The 25,226-nt window shown below is 45.6% G+C and overlaps 1 protein-coding gene across 1 annotated transcript in view; it reads right to left on the bottom strand.

The window, feature by feature from the left end:
* The window catches only part of LOC144121831 (focadhesin), a 283,349-nt gene that overhangs the window by 226,133 nt on the left and 31,990 nt on the right, over nucleotides 1-25,226 (bottom strand). Inside the window, exon 8 of the mRNA XM_077655244.1 lies at nucleotides 3,428-3,545. Coding sequence (XP_077511370.1) covers nucleotides 3,428-3,545 — 118 coding nt within the window. The remainder of the gene's footprint in view (nucleotides 1-3,427; nucleotides 3,546-25,226) is intronic.

Here is a 25,226-nt window from a genome sequence, read left to right as displayed (position 1 = left end):
TACATTCTAGCAATGATATCATGTGTTTGTCAATCGGAATGTAAGCTAAACAAGACAAATTAGAAACTTCCATACTTGAGAGAAAAATCACCCGGCCAAACATGGTGCTCGCATGTACGCTGCAGTCTTCGCTCACAAGCACCCACCTGCGCTTCGTGGGGCTCTGCAGTCGCTTCTATGAAGGGCGCTTAGGATGCAGTAACTGGTGTCGAAGTCTGAAATAACCCCCTTGCCAACATGTCCTTCCATTGCAAGGTCATATATAATTTTCAGGCGGTTGGTAGGTTTTCAGTGCCCGCACTGCAAGGGTCAGGCTTGTTCTAGCGCACATTAATATCTCTGAAGTGCAGGTCTGCCTTACATTTAAAATCTTTTTCCAGTTGTCCGTTGCTAATAGGTCCGGGTACTGAAATGTCACGTACTTAGGCCTTATTTAAATAGAGTTAATGCACAATTTCAGGCAGAAAATATACGTTGCCAGACGGCTCGCGATGCGTGCCGCACAGCAGGCAAACCGGGCCGGAAAGGCGGCTTCTGGCAACCAGGCCTGTTTTCTTTTGGCGCGCCCCCTTGCCACGTCATCCCCTGACTTCCCATTGTTTGCAAACAGGGAGAGGTCTTCTGCCTGCACCAAATTTGCCGTAGCCATCACCAAATTCTATGTTCATAAAATTGGTGCGTCAAGTAGCCCTCTGTGCCCAACATGTGGCTTGCCAGGCACAAAAGCTTTATTAGTTTTCCATAGGGACACAGGTCTGGTGGACACCCTTTGATATTCATGTGTGTTTGTGAGTGCCTGAGTGTTGAGAATGTTTGGTTCCACAGTTCACCCTTTCTATTTTTTTCCCCTTTTCCACCCTCTTCTTTTTATCTTTTTTCACCCTCACCTGGAGTAGCATGCTAGGCTAACAACCAGGCAGACCTCTGCTGTATTCATTACAGTCTCTCCCCCTTTCCCTCCTTTTCCACCTCATATAAAATAGCAACAAAGCTCCTCCATTCATTGGCAGAAATCATCCACTACAGCTGTGCTGTAATAATGCATCAGTACCAAGTATCACAACCATCCTGCAAGTTTTTTAGCTCAACCAACCGGACACACAGGCTAGCTGTCTGCAGTTGTATCGCAGGACACTTACGAACATGTAACACAAATGTTTGAGCGTCAGCTGTGGTGTGACAAAAAAGAAAGAAGCTGGGCCTCAGCTGGGAGATGTCTGAACCCATCCTTGTTCGGGGGTGGGCTTCAAACTAGCCCCCTCCCACAGCCGAGGAGGCGGATGCCCAAGCCACCAGGCAGCCTCCCACCCTCTCCCTCCATCTCTTCTCCCCCAAGGGTGAAGAGAGACATTTCTCCTCTCCACTTTTCCATCCGTTGTCGCCTACTCCTCTTCCCATTATCCCCTAAAGAGGAGAGGTGGATTCCATTCTCTCAAAATTGAGGAACGGGCTAAGAAGTGCTACATTCACATTCTGCATAGGCGTACTGAGTGCATTACCTCAGTGCCACCAGTGCCATTTTCTGCACCACATGTGAGTACTGGCAAGATAAAAATGTTACGCGCTCTGCTCCAGACACTGCATTCACATCTGTGGACACAACCGAACACTCTCAAATTCCTCACATAGATGGCACAATTTCACTCTAATGTGGACTCTAAATGTGCAGAGACCCAATTTCACATGCAAAGGGTGGATGCAGCTGGCAAAGGACAGGGTTAATTGGAGAGACATGGGAGAGGCCTTTGCCCTGCAGTGGGTGTAGTCAGGCTGATGATGATGATGAGAAACAAGTCAAGCCAGGCATGTAAAATGAATGCAGAAAACAGTCTTTTAAAATGGACATCTTCGCATTTTCCCTTACCTTTGACGCAGCTCTGGTGAGTGTGTGTTTTCTCATGCCTGTTTTGTGAGTGCAAGTGTTTTAATGTGCATAACATGTCCCAATCGGTTTATATGACAACTTCATATGACAAGAATCAATCATAGGAAGTGTATTAGATACCTTGAAGGCAGGTCCGAGCCACAACATGGATACATGTGACGACCTGACAGAAATTTTACAATCAGTCGTTGAAGAAGGTGGGAGGTTATTGTTGTGGATGCATGCGGTTCAGAAATCTGAAAGGTTTAAATGTTTCCTTATTTGATAATAATTGGTGCCTGGAGATACAGTAAAACCTCGATGTAACAAACTACAGTGTAACGAAGTATTTCAGTTTTCAAAACTTTACGTCTATAAAACATTGTGTTTTTTTAGCTTCAGTATAACGAAATAGATTTCTGCTACACCTTCAGTGTTATGAAATTTCATTGTTGGGCGGAAATGAACGTGAGAAAAAATTGTATTGCAGAGCACGTGCTGAAGCGCACATTGGAGAGCACATGTAATATGGGTGCCGCCCGGCTTTCACATACAGAGCTCATAGGTAGATGCAAATATGACGACGATCAAGTGGCGAGTGCACCGCTCGCCACACCATTTGGAGTAGTACAGGCAAGGCTGGCATGAGCGTCTGCGCAGCCTTGGCAGCCTGCCAGGCCAATCCGCGACTCTCGCTACATAGCCCAAAATCGGCGCCGCATGTGACGCGCTGCGTGTGTTCAAAGGTACCGCGCCACGTTTGTCACATTTATAGATGCCCAAAAGCTTGGTAAAATGACCTGAAGTGTCAGTGTCATTGGCACACCTGTCAGCTGTGAAACCTGTCGGATGCTTTGCACCTGAAAAACTCACTTTTAACTCAGACGACGTGCGTATGTGCAAAAAGACACGCACTCGCGTTTACCGCGGAAAACATGAGGAGCAGAGTGGGCCTGATTTCATTCATTGGTTGGTGATCGGACGGCACCCAGCTCACTCTCGCTGAGAGAGGGAGGCGGGGGCAACGCAGACAGTGTAGCCCATGCCAAGAGGCCGCCGCCAACGGCAAATAGGTTGCAGTAGTGGCAGCGGCACAAGGCGGCGGCGTGTCGGCGGTGTTAGCGATGTGCTCGAAGCAGTTACAAGAGGATGACGACAGCAGAACCATAACTCAGAAAGGTACATCATCCCCATCACCCACAGGGTGGTAGGCACAATAAGACGCCCTGAGGTGGCACACAAGCTCACAGCATAAGCAAGACGCACGTAATGCCATTGGTGCTGGAAAAGAAAGGGCAGAAGCAAGGGACCACTTGCAAATAAAGGCTTTTCCCGTGAGTTATCTGCTGCACGTTTTTGGTGGACTCTTAGCATGCTACAAGACGAATTTAATGTAGCGAAATTTCAGTATTACGAAGTAAGCTGCCGATCTTACCGTCTTCGTTAAATCGAGATTTAACTGTACACTGTCCTCTAGAGGGGCATTCGCAAGCTGCTATTTATCAACCGAGAGTGACTATCAAATGCACTTGGCACCATTCTTACTCTCTTCCAGCAACTCACAGAGGTCCAGAATGTCAGTAAGGCCAGAGCCGGGAACCCGTGCCAGCAACATGGCTGCCAGCACCAGGCAGGCATCCCACACCAGCTGTTCCTCTGCACTGGACACCCGCTGGTCATCCTGGTGGAAAGCAGAAAAAGGTTGAGTTGCAAAAGCACCACTCATCAATAGGGCTCTGCGAATACTGAATTTTTTTAATACAAATTGAATATGAATACAATGTGTATGAAGAAAAAAAAGGGCCTTCAATATCAAATCAAATATCAAATATCCGTTCAGTAGGACAAAATATTTCAGAAAAAAACAAACAGGCAAATGTTCTTGCTTTTTTTTTTTTAAATAGTGTACGGCCTTTGCATCTGAAATAAAGACTAACTGTCTCAGCATCCCATAAAAAAAATGTGATGTGCACCAAAATGTACACAATTTGATTAGACAGCATAACAGTATGCAAAGTGTAATGTGGCCATGCAAAATGGAACCCATGAAATGACACATGGCTGGCAACTAAAAAAAACGTGATGGCTAGTAAACCTCATTAATTCGAATTTCAAGGACCAGTAAAAATGCCTGGATTATCTAGAGGTCAATTAATATGATGCCATGCACATCCAAAAAAAAAAAAAGCCGGAAAAGCGAAAATGCGGTGAAGCCTTATGAGCAGGCAGCATCATACAAACAGCGAAAAGCCCGTAGCAATGACTTCCGTCTAGGGGTGTGCGAATATTCGAAATTTCGAATACGAATCGAATATGTTTGATATTCGATTCGTATTCGAAAATTGATATTCGTGAATTTCCGAATATTCGAAAATTCCCGAATGCTCGTCAGCGATCGTATACTGCGCATACTTCCATAAATACGACCGTGGCAAAACCACAATATCTGGGCAAATTAGCCGATAATCGAGTTAAAAATTCCAGGAATACAATATAGAGGTCTTATCCGATTCATTTTCCGCCGTTTGTCACGCGGACCAACCGCATCCCGACGCCGCAAGGCTTCACCTCGAGAGAATTTCCCCAAGTGGGCTTTCCCACATATCACCCGTGTTGCGAACAAGATGGCCGACGGCCCGCTTCGAGCAATCGCAACGCGAAATCTCACTTTTCTTTAAATCCTTCGGTAATACGTTACATATTTAATGCCCACATTAGAAGAATGCGTCCTGTCGCCTTCATAACTCTCCGAGAGCGACTTCCGCCATGCCGTTTTGTAAACTACGCTATGCGGGAAAGCCTACTTGCGGAATGCTGCGGGAGCCTTCTGAAGGGGCGCGTCGAGTAGTTACAACAGGCCAAGCGATCCTGTAAAAAACTCGCCTATTGCATGGTGCATTCTAACCTGCACACCTCTTTAGCGGGCGTAACGGCAGGCGTGGCAACAATCGGAAGGCCTCTGTCGCTAGGGGAAAAAAAATAGCCTGGCTGCGTAGTTTCGGTTTCTGAGCTTCACCGCTGCCTCGCGGCAGCTTCAAATGTCGGCCCGCGCATTCGCCGATAGTCCAATCCCAGCTCCGCGCGGCTTATTTCTTTTTCCTTTTTAGAAACCGCCTCGCCGCTCTGACGCCAGTGTGTGTTCCCCGGCGCCTTGCTTACATTTGTGTTGTTCTTCCAGCACTCCAAAACGGGTGGCAAGTCACGGGCTTACAGGTGTTAACGCGAAGGAGCCGCCTCATAAGGCCTTACTGCATCTTCAGCATTTTCGGCAGCATTTTTTTTATCAGGGGGGCGCGGGCAATTTTATTAACAGAGGCCTTCGGATGAACCGGGAATTTCTTCCGGTCCCTTGAACTCCGAATGAATGAGGTTTAATAGTCATCATGTTATTTTTTGTTGCCAGTCTTGTCATTTTGTGGATTTTGTTTTGCATGACCTTATTATAGTTTGGATACTGTTATGCTGTCTAATCAAGTAGTATACATTTCTGTACACATCATGTTTTTTTATATGGTACTGAGGCAGTCTAGTTTTGTTTAATTTAGTTGCAAATTCCACACACTATTTTGAAAAAAATAAAAGGCAACAACTTTTGCTTGCTCATCGTTTTTTCCAAAATTTTTTTGTACTGAACAGATATTCGATTCGATATTCGAAGCCGTTTTTTCTTCATATTCGTATTCGATTCGTATTTGAAAATTTCTATATTCGCACACCCCTACTTCCGGCATGCTGGGAGAAAAATGCGGACATAAGCGAGCGTAGGAACTGGCATAGGAACGGCTTAGGAACAGCAAAACTACGTTTAAAACGGAAAAATAAATGACCAGTGACGCGCCACTTGGTGTTCGAAAACGGCACGTAGCTGGCTTCAGCTGCCATCGCAGCAGGCTTACAACCAAGCTCAGAAACCGAAGCTATCCGCGGCTATTTTTTGGCCTGGCAACAGGAACCCTCCTATCATAATCACGCCTGCCGTTAAGCACTTTTAAGAGATGTGTGGGTCACAATGCACCATATTTGCACAATGGTTTGCCCTGCTGTGACATCTCGACTTGCCCCTTTGGGCGCCTGACGCAAAATTCCACATGTGAGCTTTCCCACATATTGTGACTGGCTAAAACGGGATGGTGATCTCATGCTTGGAGAGTTATGAAGGTGAGAGGTCGAATGCCATAGATGTGGGTGTTAAGCATGTAACACATTATGAAAGGATCAAAGAAAAAACAGCAAGCTTTATCGTGATTGTTCGAAGCGGGTGGTCAGCCATCTTTTCACATCAGGAGCCGTATGAGGGAAACCCACTTGCTGAATTTTGCACGAAGTCAAGCCTAACAGCGTCTGAATGCAATGCGTTCCCACAATAAATGACAGAGAAGAAAGCGAACAGGACGCAGTTGTATTGTTTTTGTCAAGCTTTAAACTTGGTCATCGGATAATTTGCCGAGATACTGTGGTTTTGGCGTAGACAAAGTTATGGAAGTCCATGCGGCATTCGCAACTTTCACGGCCTATAGGGGGTGTCACTAGAAATCCGATACGGCTGACCGTAAAGATGATCTGGCGCCCCGCTAGCCTTGTGCTACGCCGCTTGCTACTATGTAAAATGTTCATGCAAGTGTGCTGCTTTAAGGGAAGAAACAAAAAATCGCTGAATGCAGGCCCTGTTGTGTGCTGTGTCACGAAAATATGCGCAGTCTAGTCTGTCGCCGTACAAGCTCTCCGTGGACAGGTGCGATGGAAACGACGACACAGGTGTGGCTAATCTGGTATGCAAAATATTGAACTGCTAACAGCGCAGGTGTGATGCCTACAAAGGCCGCTCTAATCCCACCTAGAAAGAAAGGTGGCAGGGAAATGGTCGACACATGTGCAGAGAGGAAACACGAACAGCAAGGAAATTTTCAAATCTTATCTGATTCATCGTACCCGCAGACTAGCATTTCAAGATGTTGCAGTGAGTTTGCAGCCATTGCAGCTATTTTCTACCTCAGTTCATTGTCTCATCCGGCTGTCTAGACAAGCACAACAGAAAAAATTGTGGTACTAGGCACAAGAAGAAAGCAAGAATACAAAGTAGCCATGACAGTCTGCACTGTGCATTTCAGCATCACTGATTGCTTTTGCAGCATAAAAAGTAAGCAATGATTTTTTACTAGTGTAAATTGTGACGTAGCTCCATCTTTTAAAAGGAGCCACACTACCGTACTTCCCTGAAGCAACAAATGCTACTTTGTGATGGTACCAAATGCAGATGTAGTTTAATACAAGCCTCACTAAAGTTCAGTACATAACCTAAATTTTGTCCGTTACTGGTGACTACTAACTGCAAGCATCACATACACTGAATCACACACAAACAAGATGTTTTTCATTTCTTAAAGAGTACCTGTACAATCAAGTGGTCACTACTGAAAAATGCAGCCTTGAAGGGGAGTTCACAATCTACATCACTGCTCACCAGCGCTGCTCTCAAAGAAATTGCTTAGGTAGAAATGCGCACTGCAAACAATCATAGTCCTGGCCACAGCCTTTGCAATGCAAACCTCGATCTGGCTGCAAATTTAATTTAAAGTAGCACAAAAAACCGAACACGATGAACAAACATAGCAACAACCAACAACCGGTGCTAGTGCTGTCGTTTGTGTATTTCTTAGTTGTTCTGGTTTTATTATGCTGTTTTAAATTTTCATAATGAGCAACCGACTTGTCCAAAGCAAGATTTTAAAGTTGATTGTCCATTCCTTGAGCTTAGAATGCAGGCTTACATCACCTTTTAACCCGCAGCTTGACCACTGTGGAAGGCAAAATGCAATTGCTTTTATGTCTGCCCATACTGTGTGCTTTACATGCATGAAAAGCTATTATATTAGCCCGTTGCTGTGGCTGTGAGTAAAACGTAAGAAAAAGGTAATACTATGCTAAAAGCGTTGTGCCACACAACTAATAGCACACCACTTCGGTAGGAGATGCTTGACCAAGCCCACCATCCATGGGTACCATCACTCGAGCGGTTCTGGAGGTGGCCGCACGGCGGCGACACTATACATGAAAGCGGCACATATGATCACTGGTAAATACCTATTTAAATTTTTTGATTATTTTGAATTTTTCAAATAATACTGATTCCTCGAATATGAATACAAACTGAACAAAAACATATTTCATTCATATTCGAAGCATTTGAAAATTTGCAAGCCTTACTAATTACATATACACACATACGGAATAATTCTGCACAAGACAGAACTTTCTCACATGTTTGAGTCACCTTTACATAAAGGAGACAAATGTATAAAATTAATCTTCTTTGTATTCGACAGGGGTGTGCGAATATTGAAATTTTCGAATACGAATTGAATACGAATATGAAGAAAAAACTGCTTCGAATATCGAATACCTGTTCAGTACAGAAAAAAATTGCAGAAAATGATAAACAAGCAAATGTTGTTGCCCTTACTTTTTCAAAATAGAGTATGGTATTTGCAACTAAAATAAACAAAATTAGACTGCCTCAGTACCGTATGAAAAAACATGATGTGCACAGAAATGTATACTACTTGATTAGACAGCATAACAGTATCCAAACTATAATGAGGTCATGCAAAACAAAATCCGCAAAATGACAAGGCTGGCAACAAAAAATAATATGACTAGTAAAACCTCGTTCAATCGGAGTGCAAGGAACCAGCAGAAATGCCCAATTCATCCGAAGGCCTCGATTTATAAAATCCCCCCCCCCCGGAAAAAAGAAAAAAAACCTGCAGTAAATGCGAAGATGCAGTAAGGCCTTATGAGTCGGCTCCATCGCGCTAACACGTACAAGCCCGTGATGAACCGCCCGTTTTGGAGTGCTGGAAGAACAACACAAATGCAAGCAAGGGGCCGGGGAACACATTCTGGCGTCTGAACGGTGAGACGGTTTGTAAAAAAGAAAAAGAAATCACTTGCGACGTGCCAGTCGGCGTCCGAAAGCCGCGCGGAGCTGGATTAGACTATCGGAAAATGTGCGGGCCGACTGTTGAAGTTGCCGCGAGGCAGCGGCGAAGCTCAGAAACCGAAACTACGCGGCCAGGCTAATTTTTGACCTACCGACAGGGGCATTCCGATTATTGTCACGCCTGCCGTTACGCCCACTAAAGAGGTGCGCGGGTTACAATGCACCATGCAATAGGCGGGGATTTTTGCAGGATCGCTTGCCCTATAGTGACTACTCGACGCGCCCCTTCAGGAGGCCGCGTCGAAATTCCGCAAGTAGGCTTTCCCGCATATTGTAGTTTACAAAACGGGATGGTGGAGGTCACGCTCGGAGAGTTATGAAGGCGGCAGGACGCATTCTTGCGATGTGGGCATTAAATATGCAACTTATTACGGAAGGATTAAAAAAGCGCGATTTCGCGTTGCGATTGTTCGAAGCGGGCCGTCGGCCATCTTGGTCGCAGCACGTGTGATATGTGGGAAAGCCAACTTGCGAAATTTCACACGAGGTCAAGCCTAGCGGCGTCGGAATGCAATCGGTCCGCGTGATAAACGACGGAAAAGGAAGGGAATAGGACCTCTGCATTGTTTTCCTGGAATTTTGTACTTGATTATCTGCTAATCTGCCCAGATATTATGGTTTTTCCACGGTAGAATTTATGAAAGTCTGCGCAGTATACGATCGCTGGCGAGTATTCGGGAATTTTCAAATATTCGGAAATTTTCGAATATCAATTTCTCGAATACGAATCGAATATCAAACATATTCGATTCGTATTCGAAATTTCGAATAATCGCACACCCCTAGTATTTGGGACACACAGTAGGCAACAACTTGTTGTGCATTGCTTGATAAGTCAATTTTGCGAGCAGAACAGTTGCGGCAGCTGCAGCCAGCTCAGACTCGTCCCACAGAAGTCATGGGAGGCATACGCCCTCTGACTGGTGTATGCCGCCATGACAGTTGTAGCACGTGCGCAGTGCAGGTAGCAGACGCGGATCTGGCAGCCATGTGCATGCACAGACTACCTCTAGTGTACGCGTGGGTGCACAGGTGCGTGGCGCGTATGCCTAGGAAGTGTCCATGGAGACGGAGCTTTAGCTTCGCGTGCGCCACAGTGCTATTCTGCAGGGAGCAAGTTGAACCAAAACAATATGAAGCAAGAAGGGTTTCCTGGTAGGCTAGTTGGTGCTTCTTGTTCATGATTAAACTGCACGATAGACCGGGGACAGAGACAGCTCGCACTGCGCAGTGCAAACTGCACTCTGTGTGTGTACGTGTTTCCTGCTTCTGTCCCTGTTCTATCGCATAGTTTAATCATGAACATGAAGCAAGCATTCCAGAAACATCATTCGCCTGAGATGAACACTCGTGATTTCCAATCCCAAGCATTCGTATCAAATCGAATACTGAATATTTCACTATTCGACCGAATATTAAAGATTACCGAATATTCAAACAAGCCTACTTACGTATGGTGTAAGATTCCATACAGGTATGCAGGAGAGTAAGAGATGAAAAAGTAAAAGTAAAAAAAGAATCTGGCAAGATTTGCATCATCTGTGGACTGTAAAATCTGCTAGCCTGCAATGATTAGCATTTTTTTAAATGCAGTCTCTGCATTTGGGACTCTCAAACTGACTGCAACGGCCAGAAGTAGCTATGCTGGTTACATCCATGTTTCTGCAAAAGTGGCCCTCACTGCTGACAGATGTCAAGAATGCATTCCCAAAGTTATTGGAGATGAGGCCACCCTTACTGCAGGCATAACTAGTACTGAAGAAAAGCCCATGTGCTTTGTGATATATAAGGAGAAATGCATAAATGTGTTTTGAGCATCGAATGAGCGCATGTTGGCATTGTGCTAGTTTCCTCAGCTCATCTTTCATCGCCATCTCACTCAATCTCGTTTGGTGTATTAGATTGTAATACAGGTATATTTGAATTTGTATAGTGAAATCATTTGAATCCTGTGCAGCAAATGCTGTCATATACTGTTATTCATTTATGCTAACTAATTCTTGATTATACCAGATGTCACAGAGTAGCTGTTAATCACTTTGGCTTAACACTTCCATCAAACAATGCTGTCATGTACTATGATGCTCTCTGTTCTATGACGCTGTGAAATGACCACTGCATGGGGATCTTCGGCCTCGTCAATCTGTACCCGCAACAGGTGTTTCTGCGGACCTCCAGTATCCTGTATACTTTACATGATGCAAATAAATAAATTAATTAATTAATTGTGCAAAGTAAATAGCAAGATGAAGTATGATGTATATTTGCACAATTTGCTCTTCCTGAGTGTTGTCTATGCATGCCAACATTTCCTGTAGCAAAAATATTGACCCTAAACACTACTGCACAGTGTCACCTAACATAGCCAATTAAGCAAAACCTACCCTCCCGCCAGCTGGATACTTCTGTGATTTACCACTCTGATGAACCTCAAGACAGCAGAATCACCACTAGGTGTCACCCACTTGGCCAGTGAAATCTCACTGCACATCGGTCCTTGGAAAGAATAAGCTAGAAATTCTCAGCAGAAAAACCATAAATTTTTAAATACGGATACCTGAACCACATTCTGTTCTCTTGATTCGGTAATCAGGTCTCTATTAATGCAAGAGGGTTGTGTGCTTTTATTCTATATTCTAACCAGCTCCAATACCTTGCTCCTTGGCTTCCATGCAAAAGCCTCGTTTTCATGAATGCAAGGGTTTCTTAGTGCTCATGGGCTACCGTGAAGACACACCTTAAAGGGACACTGAGGAGAAATTGAAGTTGGCTTGTATCGATAGAATACCAGCTCCTGATCACAAAAACGCCGCTCTTACTGAAAACAAAGCTCTTGTAAGGTAGAAAATAGCAAGAGCCAAAATACAGGTATCGCCACCACAGGCCAATCTCGCAAGTACAAGCGTGGTGACGCCATAGGACAAGAGACGCCACCTTGGAGGAATTTTCCATCCTATTTGGTTTCGCGAATCTCTGAGGCTGACAAAGGTAGGTTGCGCAGATCAATATTGAAGTAAGTTTTGTTTTAAAACCAATAGTGCACTTTTATCACACAAAGAAGGCAGGCAAAGACAACCTGAATGTTGGAAGCAAAGAAAACGGATGCTTGGCGGCGCCACAGGCGGCCAGGAGAGTTTCGATTTGTTATGGCGCTTCGCGTCTATGAGCTTTGCGTGCCCCGTGGTTTTCTTTTTGACGCGCTTCGATTTACAAGCGCCGAACAGCAGAGGAACTCCAAGTGCCGCTTCAAGTGCTAGTTAACCTTTGAAGGAGCCTGTTAAGGCTTGTCAGATGATTGCCACGGTCGATGAAAAGCTATGATGGCACGATGGTCGGTGATCGTAGAAGGCAGCACTTGTGTATTCGCACGCTTGTCCGGCAAAACATTCCCGGCTGTGCCAGTCAACTTCAAACTACTTAACGGAAATCGTTTATTAGGGACGGGAGACAAGGTACAAGGCAGGTCAGAAAAATTGCTGATGGCCTAGCTCTATTAGGCCAGAATATACCTAGCGAAAGCGCGGAGATTTCTGCATCAGAAGAGTGCATTCACTAGATGCGCCTTTATTGACGGCTGTAACTTGAGCCGTCGTGGCGGAGCGGTAGCGTTTCCGCCTCAAACGCCGAAGGCCCTGGTTCGATTCCGAACCTCGGCACCGGACTTCTTTTCTTCTATTTAGTGAGTGGGCGGGGGGTTTCAGTGGCTCCCATGGATGCCGCCGCTGAATACGTTGGTTAGCGGTTAAGCGCAGGCTCTGTTAAGGCGCGGTTTATGCTGCGGTGAAGCGCGCACGTGCGCGCCCTGCACGGCGATGTCACGTCGGTCAAAGCGAGACCCTCTATACTCCAACTGCGCTTAACCGCCGACGAGTTCGGCGGCTTCGGCGCACTCTGACCGCATTGGCGGGGAGATTGGAGCATGTATCTATTTCGCGCCGAGTGCGCCAGCCGCCGCCGGCCCGGCCAGACTGATTTGGCTCCGCGGCGAGGTGCGCGTTATATTCAATAGCTGCGGCAGTTCAGCGGAGCTGTTCTTTTCGATCTCGGCTATTTTAATCTATTCACACTACATATCTGAAGGTACATGCAAGTTGGCGAGAGAGCCAGATCCAGTGGACCCGTTGGATCTAGCAGAAGCCGTTGAAGCGTCGTGCGCCGGCATTGGCTTCAAGCCGCCGAATTTAAATGCGACCGCCCTCGAGCACCCATTTATTTTTTGTGGAAAAGTAAATAAATAACTTGGCCCTTGCAACCGTGGGAGACCTCGACGCTGCCTGCTGCGCCGTGCAACCGCTCCGTTCAAGGAATCACAATCCATTGGCCCCAAAGCCCCGGCCAGCCTCCGATGGGCGCAACGCACCCCTCGCGACTCCCCGCACTGGGGTTATGATATTTAGTTTGCAACGGCTGCTGTCTGAGGAAAGGGGAAACCACCCACCGGCGCCTAACCTAACCGTGCTCCCTCAAAAGCATCGCACGCTCTGTGGGGCTGAGGTCGCTGAAATGCAGGCCAGAGTTTTTGCGAGAACTATGTCGTCGGGTTCGGGAACGGGATCCATCGTAACGCTGGCAAGACGACGGTGCAAACGTAAACGAAGCGACGGTGGCGACCCCTGATAGATGCCTTCAACGTGCGGCGGTGGTAGCTTTCATTTCGGCAGCTGCTAGACCGCACCGCTAGCCATCAGAAATCACGGAGTCTCCGTTTACGTCACGTTTCACGTCACTCCGTTCTGTGTCGTCATAAGATTTCTCCGTGTCGTCATAAGAGTTCTCGAGTTTGAATCGGAGCGGCGGGAAAAAATTTTTCAACTTCGAATCCAAATTTCTTTGAAATAAATGCAACTTTCGCTCCCGGACAAGCGTCAACAAAGCCATGAAATGCCGAACTATCAGATATTGCTAACAAAAAAATTTTGATAGGGTTCTCCTCAGTGTCCCTTCACCTTTTGCACCTGTAATGAAAGGTTCATTAACCAAAAAGTCATTTTTTACACCCTCTAGGACAGATGCATTATAGAGGGGAGCCAGCACTTATCCCAGGGCTACATATAACTGCTTTTACCCACATTTTTCTTCCCCCCCCCTACAGTGATCATGGTCAGTATTTTGGGAATCCCTGTCGCAACCAGTGACCAGAGGAACGGACCATTTCACAATGACATGGCAGTTGAAGGAATTCTAGGATTTAGAATTCTAGGAATTCTGGGAGGAAGGAATTCTAAGCATCAACATGGCTCATTGTGGCAGTGGTGCTATGCAACTGAGCAGAGTTTCTAGAGATTCTTTTTGCATAAATCTCATCACAGTTGTTCATACTACTCGTCACGAACAGCTAACAGCATGCCCCGAACAGCTACCCACCTCCTCACTTCAAGAAAAGCCGCCACCATTCCGTCAAGACTGCGGTCTCATCTTCTTGACCTAGGCATGGGTGCCGCCAACTTGCCAGGTGAACTTCCACTTCGGAGAGTGCAAGCCAGCCAAAAACTCATGCTACACTACACCATGTTCCATGTTCAAGAAGGGTTTTCTGGCGGGCTAGTTGGCGCTTTTAATTTTAGTTTTCATTTTAGATGGTGCAGTTTAATCATGAACTATGTTCCATACATAGCAGTCAACGCTGCGAAGGCTGCGCAAGCAGCGTGTCTACAAAAGCATACTACTCCGCCATGTACCATTCGGTCATCACAAAGCCTCAGGGACCATTTGAACGAAAACAAAGAGTGGCGTTAATCGAAGTGCTAGCATTGAAAACCACGGTCGAAGCTGTAAAGGACTCAGCATTCATGCCTTATGACTATAATTTTCACAGCTGAACAACCTTTTAGGTGCAGATGGAGTCAGAGCAATTCGCCCTACCAGCCACGAATCATGCTGCCACATATCATTCAAACTTCTCGAAGTTTCGATGAGTCACAGGGCAAAAATGCGGCAAGAGTACGGGGGGTTGCCAGTCATGACATTTTTTTCATTTTCATTTCATTTTATTTCTACATAGTTTTGTGTGTACAGAAAGCTAAAGGATCAGGGACAAAAGGTACTGTGTACCTGACCAGATCCCTAAACCCTTACTTTGTTCGGAAACAGTGCCACTTTTCAGAACAAAAAACACAAACTTCGAGCCTAGGAAATTCTATTGCTCCAACTTGTGATTTCCATACGCAATCGTCGGGGGATTTTCGAACACGGTGCATCCACAGTGGTTGAAAAGTAAACATTTTGACAGATTTGCCTGTCTGGTTGGGTTTGAAGACTTACCTATAATGAACTGCACATCTCCAACCAAAAATTTTAACTTAACCCAACAATTCGAAGCCGACTCGGCTCCTTCATCAGGGGTGACTGAGGGAAGTAGCGAGCGTCTTTTAAGTATGGAGGGGAGGGTGCAGGGGGGTGTCAAAGGAATGACAGCTGCGACGAGAAAGGCGCGAGGGAGGGGGGTTAAGGGTGTTAGTAACGCTGGCCTGCTGCAAGGAGGTGGTGAATGGCAACTTTTTTTCGTTGAGTTGAAGAGCGAAGTCCCTGGGCATATACTGGAGGGAGGTTTCTTCCAATTTGTAAAGCACTTTTTTTTTTTCGCTGCAGTGTTTCTTAGTTATTCTTTTACGGTTTCCCTCCAATTGCTCATGAAGATGCCTTCTCCCTATTCATGCGATTTGTGTCAATCAGTAACAAAAAATGCAGTCTCTGTGTACACATTTTCCAACGACCTACCTGAAAGTGTTTAGTTTTTATAAAGCTGAATATTTCATGTTAACCTTTTTCTTCATCATTATTATTAGTGTTATTATTATTTAGTGGTGTCGTCTATGCCGCCTTGTAAGGGTTGCCTGGACCTCGTCAAGCTGTTTGATTACAGCTTATAGCCCGGGCGACCCACCAGCCTTTCTAGTAAATAAAGATCAAGTTCAAGTTCAAGGTTTCCTTTTGTGCGGTTGATATTGTTCGGGGTGGTTTGGATACGCCAGGATTCCAGAAGGAGCCTTTTGTGGTAATTTGTTTCGGTTCCGACGATGCGGGTTTCTTCGAAGTTGATTCTATGCTCGGAGTCCTCGGAATGTTCGGCTACTGGATTGTACTCTCTTGCGAATTTGCAGACGTCGTTTTTATGTTGCCGAATTCTTTCTTTGAAATTTTTGGTTTCGCCGATGTAGCTTGCGTAGCAGTCGGCGCATGGAATTTTGTAGACAATGCCTTGGGCTCTTTCTCTTGGCGGCCGGTCTTTGGAAACAGGTAGGCAAAGTGCAACAGTGTTTGTGGGCTTGTGCGCAACTTGGAGACCAGATTTTTTCAGAATTCGGGCGATGGTTTCGCTGACACTTCCGACATAAGCTAAAGTGACGTATTTTGGTGGTGGCGTTGGTCTTTGTGCGTTTATTTCATGACGAATGCTGTGTTTTTGACGTCGAATGGTTTTTTGAATAAAGTCTTTTGGGTAGCCGTTCATGATGAGTTCTTTGAATACAGTTCGTTGTTCTTTTCTTCTGTCAAGTTCTGTGCTGCAGTGTGTCTCAATTCTTCTGAACAGCGTCTTCACCACTGATGCTTTATGGACTGTCGGGTGGTTCGAACAGAAGTGGAGATACCGGCCTGAGTGGGTTGGTTTGCAGTATACGGAGAAATGAAGGGTATTGTTACGGGACACGAGGACGTCCAAAAACGGCAGGGAGTTTTCTTGTTCCACCTCTAGCGTGAACTGAATGTCAGGTTCTACGGAGTTTAAATGACGAAGGAAATTTTGAGTCTCAGATTTTTTTATGACGGCGAAGCAGTCGTCGACATACCTGAGAAAAATCTTTGGTTTCGGGTGGAATGAGTTGAGGGCTCGCTGTTCGACGGGTTCCATTGTTAAATTGGCCATGACGACAGAGGTGGATGCTCCCATTGGTGTTCCTTTCAATTGTCGGTAAAATTCCCCGTTTGATGAGAAGTATGTGTTCGATAGGCACAACTCCAGGAGGCGGCACACATCATTTACACTCAGCGGGGTTCGTGAGCTGAGTCTGTCGTCGCGTTGTAAGGCGTCACGGGTAGCGCTCACCGCAAGCTTCACGGGGATGTTTGTGAAAAGGGACACCACGTCAAAGGAGACAAGGCATTCGTCGGCCTCAAGGGTGGCTTGGGACACCAGTTCGATGAAGTGACTGGAATGACAGATATGGGTCGCTGTTTTTCCTGCGATATCCGTTATCCGATATCCCTTTTTCCTGCGATATCCGGTTTCCGACCCATATCCGTCATTCCAGTCACTTCATCGAACTGGTGTCCAAAGCCACCCTTGAGGCCGACGAATGCCTTGCCTCCTTCGACGTGGTGTCCCTTTTCATATACATCCCCGTGAAGCTTGCGGTGCCTTGTCTCCTTCGACATGGTGTCCCTTTTCACAAACATCCCCGTGAAGCTTGCGGTGACCACTACCCAAGACGCTCTACAATGCGATGACACGCTCAGCGCACAAGCCCCGCTGAGTGTAAATGATGTGTGCCGCCTCCTGGAGTTGTGCCTATCGAACACATACTTCTCATCAAACGGGCAATTTTACCAACAAGTGAAAGGAACACCAATGGGAGCCTCCATCTCTGTCGTCAAGGGCAATTTAACCATGGAACACATCGAACAACGAGCCCTCAACTCATTCCACCCGAAACCAAAGATTTTCCTCAGGTATGTCGACGACTGCTTCGCCGTCATCAAAAGATCTGAGACTCAAAATTTCCTTCGTCATTTAAACTCCGTAGAACCTGACATTCAGTTCACGCTTGAGGTGGAACAAGAAAGCTCCCTGCCGTTTTTGGACGTCCTCGTGTCCCGAAACCACAATACCCTTCAATTCTCCGTATACCGCAAACCAACTCACTCAGGCCGGTATCTCCACTTCTCTTCAAATCACCCGACAGTCCATAAAACATCAGTGGTGAAGACACTGTTCTGAAGAGTTGAGATACACTGCAGCACAGAACTTGACAGAAAAAAAAACAACGAACGGTATTCAAAGCACTCATCATGAACGGCTACCCAAAAGACCCAAAAGACTTTATTCAAAAAACCATTCAACGTCAAAAACAGAACATTCGTCAAGACATCAACGCACAAAGACCAGCGCCACCACCAAAATACGTCACTTAACATTATGTCGGAGGTGTCAGCAAAACCATCGCCCGAATCATGAAAAAATCGGGTCTCCAGGTTGCGCACAAGCCCACAAACACTGCTGCGCTTTGCCTACCTGTTCCCAAAGACCGGCCGCCGAGAGAAAGAGCCCAAGACATTGTCTACAAAATTCCATGCGCCGACTGCGACGCAAGCTACATCGGCGAAACCAAAAATTTCAAAGAAAGAATTCGGCAACATAAAAACGACGTGCACAAATTCGCAAGAGAGCGCAATCCAGTAGACGAACATTCCAAGGACTCTGACCATAGAATCAATTTCGAAGAAACCCGCATCCTTGGAACCGAAACAAATTACCACAAAAGGCTCCTTCTGGAATCCTGGCATATCCAAACCACCCCGAACAATATCAACCACACAAAAGGAAACCTGCCCCCAGTATATGCCCAGGGACTTCGCTCTTTAACTCAACGAAAAAAAGTCACCATTCACCACCTCCCTGCAGTGCGCTAGCGTGACTAACAGCCTAAACCCCCCTCCCCCTCCCCCGCGCCTTTCGCGACACAGCTGTCAATCCTTTGACCCGGCCCCTTCCCCTCCATACTTAAAACATGCTAGCTACTGCCATCAGTCACAATTGACGAAGGAGCCGAGTCGGCTTCAAAAAACGTTGGGTTAAGTTAAAATTTTTGGTTGGAGATGTGCAGTTCTTTATAAGTCCTCAGTGGTGTGTCGGTCAGCGGAAAGCTGCGCGTGCCAGCCCAGTGTTGCACGTGTGTGCGTGAGAATGGTGTGTGCGAGGCGACGAAAAGCGCGGCGAGCACAAGGAGCGGAGAGCTGACGTGTCAGAAAAGCAAGGTGTGAAGGAAGACAGCGCAGCGGATATCGGGTCATTCAAGCTTGGAGGTGGCAGCCGTCGGACGTTGGGTCCGTGCTGCCGTAGACCTCCCTACGATCACCGACGCAAGCCTCCTGCGTTCTTTGCAAGTGTGGAGGTGGCAGCCGATGGACTGAGGGTCCGTGCTGCCGAAAGGCACTTTTGGATAGCCTGCATTAAGCATCCGGCGTTTTGTGACGCTGTCGACAGGACATGGCTACGTTTTTCCTGCTGCTGCCAAGTTCTTCGGGCTCTTGATGGGAGACCACCGGCGTTTCCCTGTGTCCCTCTCCGCTCCAACTACTACTTGGCTCTATTTCGCAGCTTCCATCCACGCAGGCCCAGCGACGCTTCTTCGCAGTTCATCAACCCGCATTCCATCCTGTCTGCAAGGCATCCCCGCTTCACCTGGGATATATCTGGTGAATGCTTTCCTTTATTCCATAGTGTTGTCTGCGTGTTGAGTGTGTTTTCTTTGTTTTCGTTTTGTATCGGCTCTTTTCCTTTAAATTATAAATACGGCTTCATTTTGTTTTGTTTGATCTGTTTGTTCTCTTGTCTGGATCGAACCTGCATGCGATAGCGTTCCCCTTCGGAAAGCCGGGGACGCGTAACAAATTCACGACAATTGGCGTCCGAGCGACAGGACGAAGCCGTTGAACTTATATTGAGGGATTTTCTTTAAGAATAAGGAAACGATGAACACGCTAAAGGAGTTAATTCAGTTAGGGAAAGAGTTGGGGTAGAAAGACGCCGAGCCGCGCACGTGGGTGGCTGCTGAGCAAGAGAATGAACGTGCAGCATGTGCAGCCGAATGCGAGGCTCAACGTGAGCATGCAAAATCGCTAGCACAAGCAGAAGAGCGTAGATGCAGCTTCAATTAAAGCTTGCAGAAGCTGGTGGAGGTCGAGAACCCATACCGGTGCCCTCAGCAGCGGTTAGCCCACACAAGTTGACCCCGCTTTTAGACAATCGCAGGGATGACTTGGATGCATACCTCAAACGTTTTGAGCGTATCGCAGAAGGGCACAGCTGGCGCAAGGAGAAATGGGCTACAGCACTCAGTATGTCTTTGACTGGAGAGGCTCTCCGTGTGTTCGGTCGATTGTCTTCAGCAGATTCAATGGACTATGATAAGAGAAAACTAGCCTTGCTCCAACATTTTCGGTTCACAGCAGAGGGTTATCGCGAAAGGTTTCGTGAGAGTAAGCCGCTTGATAAAGAAACAGGCAAGCAATACGCAGCACGTCTGCTCAGTCTTCTTGATCGATGGGTCGAGATGTCGGGAACGGCCACAGCGTACAATATTTACGTGACTTGGTGGTGGCCGAATTGTTTATGAGGAACTGTCATAGTCGTATGGCGGTTTTCCTTCAAGAAAGAGAGCGCAAGACGCTGGGAAAAATGGCTGAGGCTGCAGACAACTGTCTAGAGGCCCAGCGACAAAGAAACTTGTCTTCGTTCGAAGAATCGTTCAAGGTGGGCATCCCGAGAGAGAAGGATGGTCCATCAAGTAGACAGTCAGGAAGGTGCCTCATTTGCAACTGACCTGGACATAAGGCCGCCGATTGTCGCTCTAAGCCAAAACAGCTTTATTGCATTTATTGTCGAAAAACAGGGCATGATGTAAGTTCCTGCTCAAGGAAGCACGAAAACCAAAAGCAATTGTCCTGTTGTGTTCAACCAGAGAGTGTTGCGCCTGAAACGGTGTCTACAACAGCAGATAGGCTTGAACCAGCTGAGGACAAAGTGGTGGTCGGACTTGTCCGGGAAAAGCCTGCAGACGCCCAACACATGCCTGTATTAGAGGGAGAGCTCCGAGGTCCACCCAAATGTGTTTTACGGGACACGGAGAGCAATACAGTGGTGGTGCGGAGAGCCCGAGTTCCTGACTCAGCTCTCACCGGTTCTGGATCTACGGTGTTCCTTGTTGATGGCAGTAGTTTGGAAGTTCCCGAGGCAGAAGTCTATATCGCTTCCCCTTATTCCACTGGCACGGCTCTGGTGAAGTGCATGGAGACACCATTGTACGATGTCATAACTGGAAATATCCCAGATGCCCGCGAGCCATCAAATCCAGATATTAATTGAAAGAAATTGGAGGGCGCTGCTAATTTGTGTCCTGGCATAGTCAATGACGAGGTCGCAAGTGAAAAAGGTGAGGGCGAGGGCCCAAAAGTGGTGTTGGCCGGAAAGGAAGTTTCCGGACGAAGGAGGGAAAGTACTGCTTTAAGCGTCGGTACCATCGGTTCACCAAGGAAATGCTAGAAAAAGAGCAAAGAGAAGATGGGTCATTGAAGCGTGTTGGGTGAAAGTAGGAAAGGTGTTCCATGGCAAGCACAGCACTTCGCACTCGTATTCCGTCGAAAAGGGTTTGCTGTACCGCGTCTGTCATCTCGCCTCTGGCAGAGAATGTAGGCGCTGATCGCATGTGTTGTTTACAAATTGCCAGAGGGTGATGCCCAATGTACAGTGCTACTATCCGGTGTTTGCAATGGTTACCGATGCAAATGCAGTGTGGTAGTCGTAGTGGGTTACTGTTCTTCATCCTTCGTTCTCCGGTTATGGGTTGTTCAGTGTGTACATATTGACTTTCATAGTACAGACATGTTTCAAGTTTGTATCTAATATTTTGTACTGTTTTATTTTCTCTTTTGTCACATGTATAAGGTTTGACCCTCTGTGTATAAGGTTTGACATGTTCCCTCTGCGCATCTTTCCATGTCCCTGCATGTGTCGCTGTGTAAGTGCCTCCGGTGACTTCGACAGAGGCTAACTTGTCCCTTTACCACATAAACATAAGTGTTGTGGGCACCAACAGCAGTTTTTTCTATGTGAAAAAACTTTTTCGAAGGGGGGCATATGTGATGTGCACACACAATCGTCAGGGAATTTTTGAACGTGGTGCGCCGGACAGCGGAGCGCGGTGCGTGCCAGTCCAGTGTTGCGCGTGTGCGCGTGCAAATGGTGTGTGCGAGGCGACGGCGACGAAAAGCGTGGCGAGCACGAGGAGCGGGGAGCTGACATGTCAGAAAACCGAGGTGTAAAGGAAGACAGAGCAGCGGAGATCGGGTCATTCAAGCCTGGAGGTGGCAGCCATCGGACGTTGGGTCCGTGCTGCCATGGACCTTCCTTGGATCACCGACGCAAGCCTCCTGCATTCTTTGCAAGTGTGGAGGTAGCAGCCGATGAATTGAGGGTCCGTGCCGCCGAAAGGCACTCTTGCATAGCCTGCTTTAAGCATCCGGCGTTTCGTGACGCTGTTGACGGGACCTGGCTAAGTTTTTCCTGCTGCTGCCAAGTTCTTTGGGCTCTTGACGGGAGACCACTGACGTCTCCCTGTGTTCCTCGCCGCTTCTACTACCACCTGGCTCTATTTCGCCGCTTCCGTCGACGCAGCGCCAGCGACGTGTCGCAGTTCATCAACCCGTGTTCGATCCTGTCTGCAAGGCATCCGGCTTCACCTGGGATGCTCCATATCTGGTGAACGCTTTCTTTTATTCTGTAGTGTTGTATGCATGTTGAGTGTGCTTTTCTTGTTTTTGTTTCGTATCAGCTCTTTTCCTTTAAATTATAAATATGGCTTCATTTTGTTTTGTCTGTTCTCTGTTGTTTTGTTGGATAGATAGTGTTCCGTGTTACCGATTCCAGACACAACTACAAATACAGCACTAAACGAACATTACATACAGAATTAATAAAGGAGAATTACAACAAACACATATTACTTCAAGCAAAACAGTAATAAAACTAATCAACAAAGCAGACATAATTCACCATGTAAAACAACACACACAGGTCTTGCACGAAAAGGGATCATATATTAATAAATTGAAAAGTGTTATCGGACAGAGGTCACCATTATCAAGACATAAATTCATCAGATCATATTGTTATGTGACGGCAAGTTGATGAATGAGATGAGGTGACAGATGGCTACACAATGATTTTAATGGCTGACGGCCTGGCGCGAGCACTCCTGCTCGCTCCACTGCACACTTTGTCGTCATCTAGTTCGCGACAATATCAAACAGCGGAACATTGCTCAAATAAATATTTAACTAAGTCTCTCTTAAACACTCTGCTTGAAGAAGTTTCCATTGCAATGTTAATTTCTCTATTTTGATTTAGGTGAGAGGGTATTAAGTATTTAAAACTTTGCTGGCCATAGTGGGTCGTCATGGCATTCTATATTTAAAAGGAAAGAATTCATTTTTTCAAGATATAATTGCTCAAAAAAAGCGCGATTATTCCTCCTCTCTAGATAAATGTGCATTGCAAGTTTATATGTATATACCTGATGCATATACAACACGGTGTGCCTTTAGAAGAAATCTCTGGTTGTTGTCCAGGATTTAAACATTCTATTGCTCTAATGGCTTTCTCTTGAAGGGTTATTAAAGCTTTGATATTATTTGAAGTTGTTGTTCCCCAGATTAATAGGCAGTTAATTTAAATGAGACTGTATCAAGCCATAATAAAGGGTTAATCTAAATTTCTCAGGAATTTGGTTTCGAAGCTTCCACAGTGCACCAATTACCTTTGCTAACTTTAATTTTAGGTTGTCTTCAAGCTCATTCCAAGATAAAAATTTGTTAAAGTATACACCCAAAAATTTAATGCATGATGTTGATTGTATGGTTTCATTGCGATAATACAAGCTGAAGTTGTTATCTATCAGGACATTTCTTGACCGAAAAACAACATATTTGGTTTTGTGTGTATTTAATTCTAACTTATTGCAGAATAACCACTCAGAAAGTTCTCGTAACCAATGATTCGAAGTTTCATTTATGTGCATCAAGTCAGATCCACTAAAAAAGACATCAGTATCATCAGCATATAGTATAAACTCATCTGTATTAGGTATATTGCATATATCATTAATGTAAAGTAAAAATAAAAGTGGGCCTAATATTGAACCTTGCGGGACTCGTATGGATACAGTGCCATGACAAGACGTGCAATCTCCTATCATCACATACTGTTTTCGATTTGAAAGGTAATCTTAAATAAGGGTTGATGCAATGCCTCTTATGCCATAACAACAGATCTTGTTTAACAATATATCATGATTTACAGAGTCAAAGGCCTTTCTAATATTAAGAAAAATCCCAACAGTGTACAGCTTCTTCTCAATATTTTCAACTATTCTGTCCTTTATGGCTATTAGTGCTAATTCTGTAGATTTGTTCTTTTGAACGCTGAACTGATTCAGAGTGATAATCTTTAGACTGCCTAGAAATGTGGAAAGCCTCCTGTAGATCAAACGTTCGTTCGACCACTTTCGAAAAGAACACTTAATATAGATAATGGCCTATAGTTGTTTAGGTCTTCATTTCCTCCTCCTTTATGTATTACTGTCACTCGTGCAACATTTAGTTCTTCAGGGAAACAGCCGTCACTCAGAATACAATTACAAATATGCGACAATGGTGCTTCAAGAACATCAGCTACTACTTTTATTGGCAAGGCTTTAATATCATCAGGACAAGCTGCACCTGACTTTTTTAATGATTCAATAATCTCCTTAATTTCAGACTCATCAGAAGGTGCTAAAAATATTGAATGCTTGACATGTCTCTTTATGTATTTTGTTTGGGTCAGGTAACAACCCAGCATTTGTTTGCCTATTACCACCTGCAAGAAAATGTTAATTAAACTTTTCACAGAGCTCCAGCCTTGATGTTATTTCGCCACCTAAGATTATGTCAGAGGGAGCAGTATCCATATTTCCAGCATTTGAAAGTTCATTAAAAACCTTCCAGAACTTATGTGGCTGGTCAATATTTTCAAATTTACTGCTCTGATTGGCTCTGATTGGGACCGCGTCAAGCTGTCCGAGCTTTTAGTCCCGTACTCCTCGTTTTCTAAGGAAATAAATGATTGATTGATGTTTAGCTTTCTTGATCTAAGCATTAACTTTATTGCAGAATTTTTTAAACTCCTTGAATTTTGATTGGTCTTTTGACTTAGGGTAATCCTCAAACAGCTTGTTTCTTCGTCTTATTTTGTGATAAATATCTGCGTTCATCCACGGCTTTCGTGCTTTTTTCGATTTCTTCTAATAGCATATTGGAAAAGCTTTATCATATAGGCCCATAATTTTACCATAAAAGGTGGAAAAGCTTTTCCGTGCGTCACTTTCACAAAACACGCCAGACCAATCTATCTCAAGAGTAAGGGTTCTAAAAGTGGATAACGTGCAATTTTCCTGACTGTATACCCTGATGCCTTCAGCTGTCTTATGACACGATCTTCTAATAATACAGAACAAGGGCAGATGGTCACTGATTGCAGACACAAGTGCAAAGGAGGCGGTGTTGCCTCTCTCGTAATTTGCAAAGCAATTATCAATCAGAAGTGTCAGT

The sequence above is a fragment of the Amblyomma americanum genome, chromosome 2 (genome assembly GCF_052857255.1).
Source record: "Amblyomma americanum isolate KBUSLIRL-KWMA chromosome 2, ASM5285725v1, whole genome shotgun sequence".
Taxonomy (NCBI): domain Eukaryota; kingdom Metazoa; phylum Arthropoda; class Arachnida; order Ixodida; family Ixodidae; genus Amblyomma; species Amblyomma americanum.
Note: the sequence above shows the minus strand (reverse complement) of the source record. Positions and strands in the feature narration are given on the sequence as shown.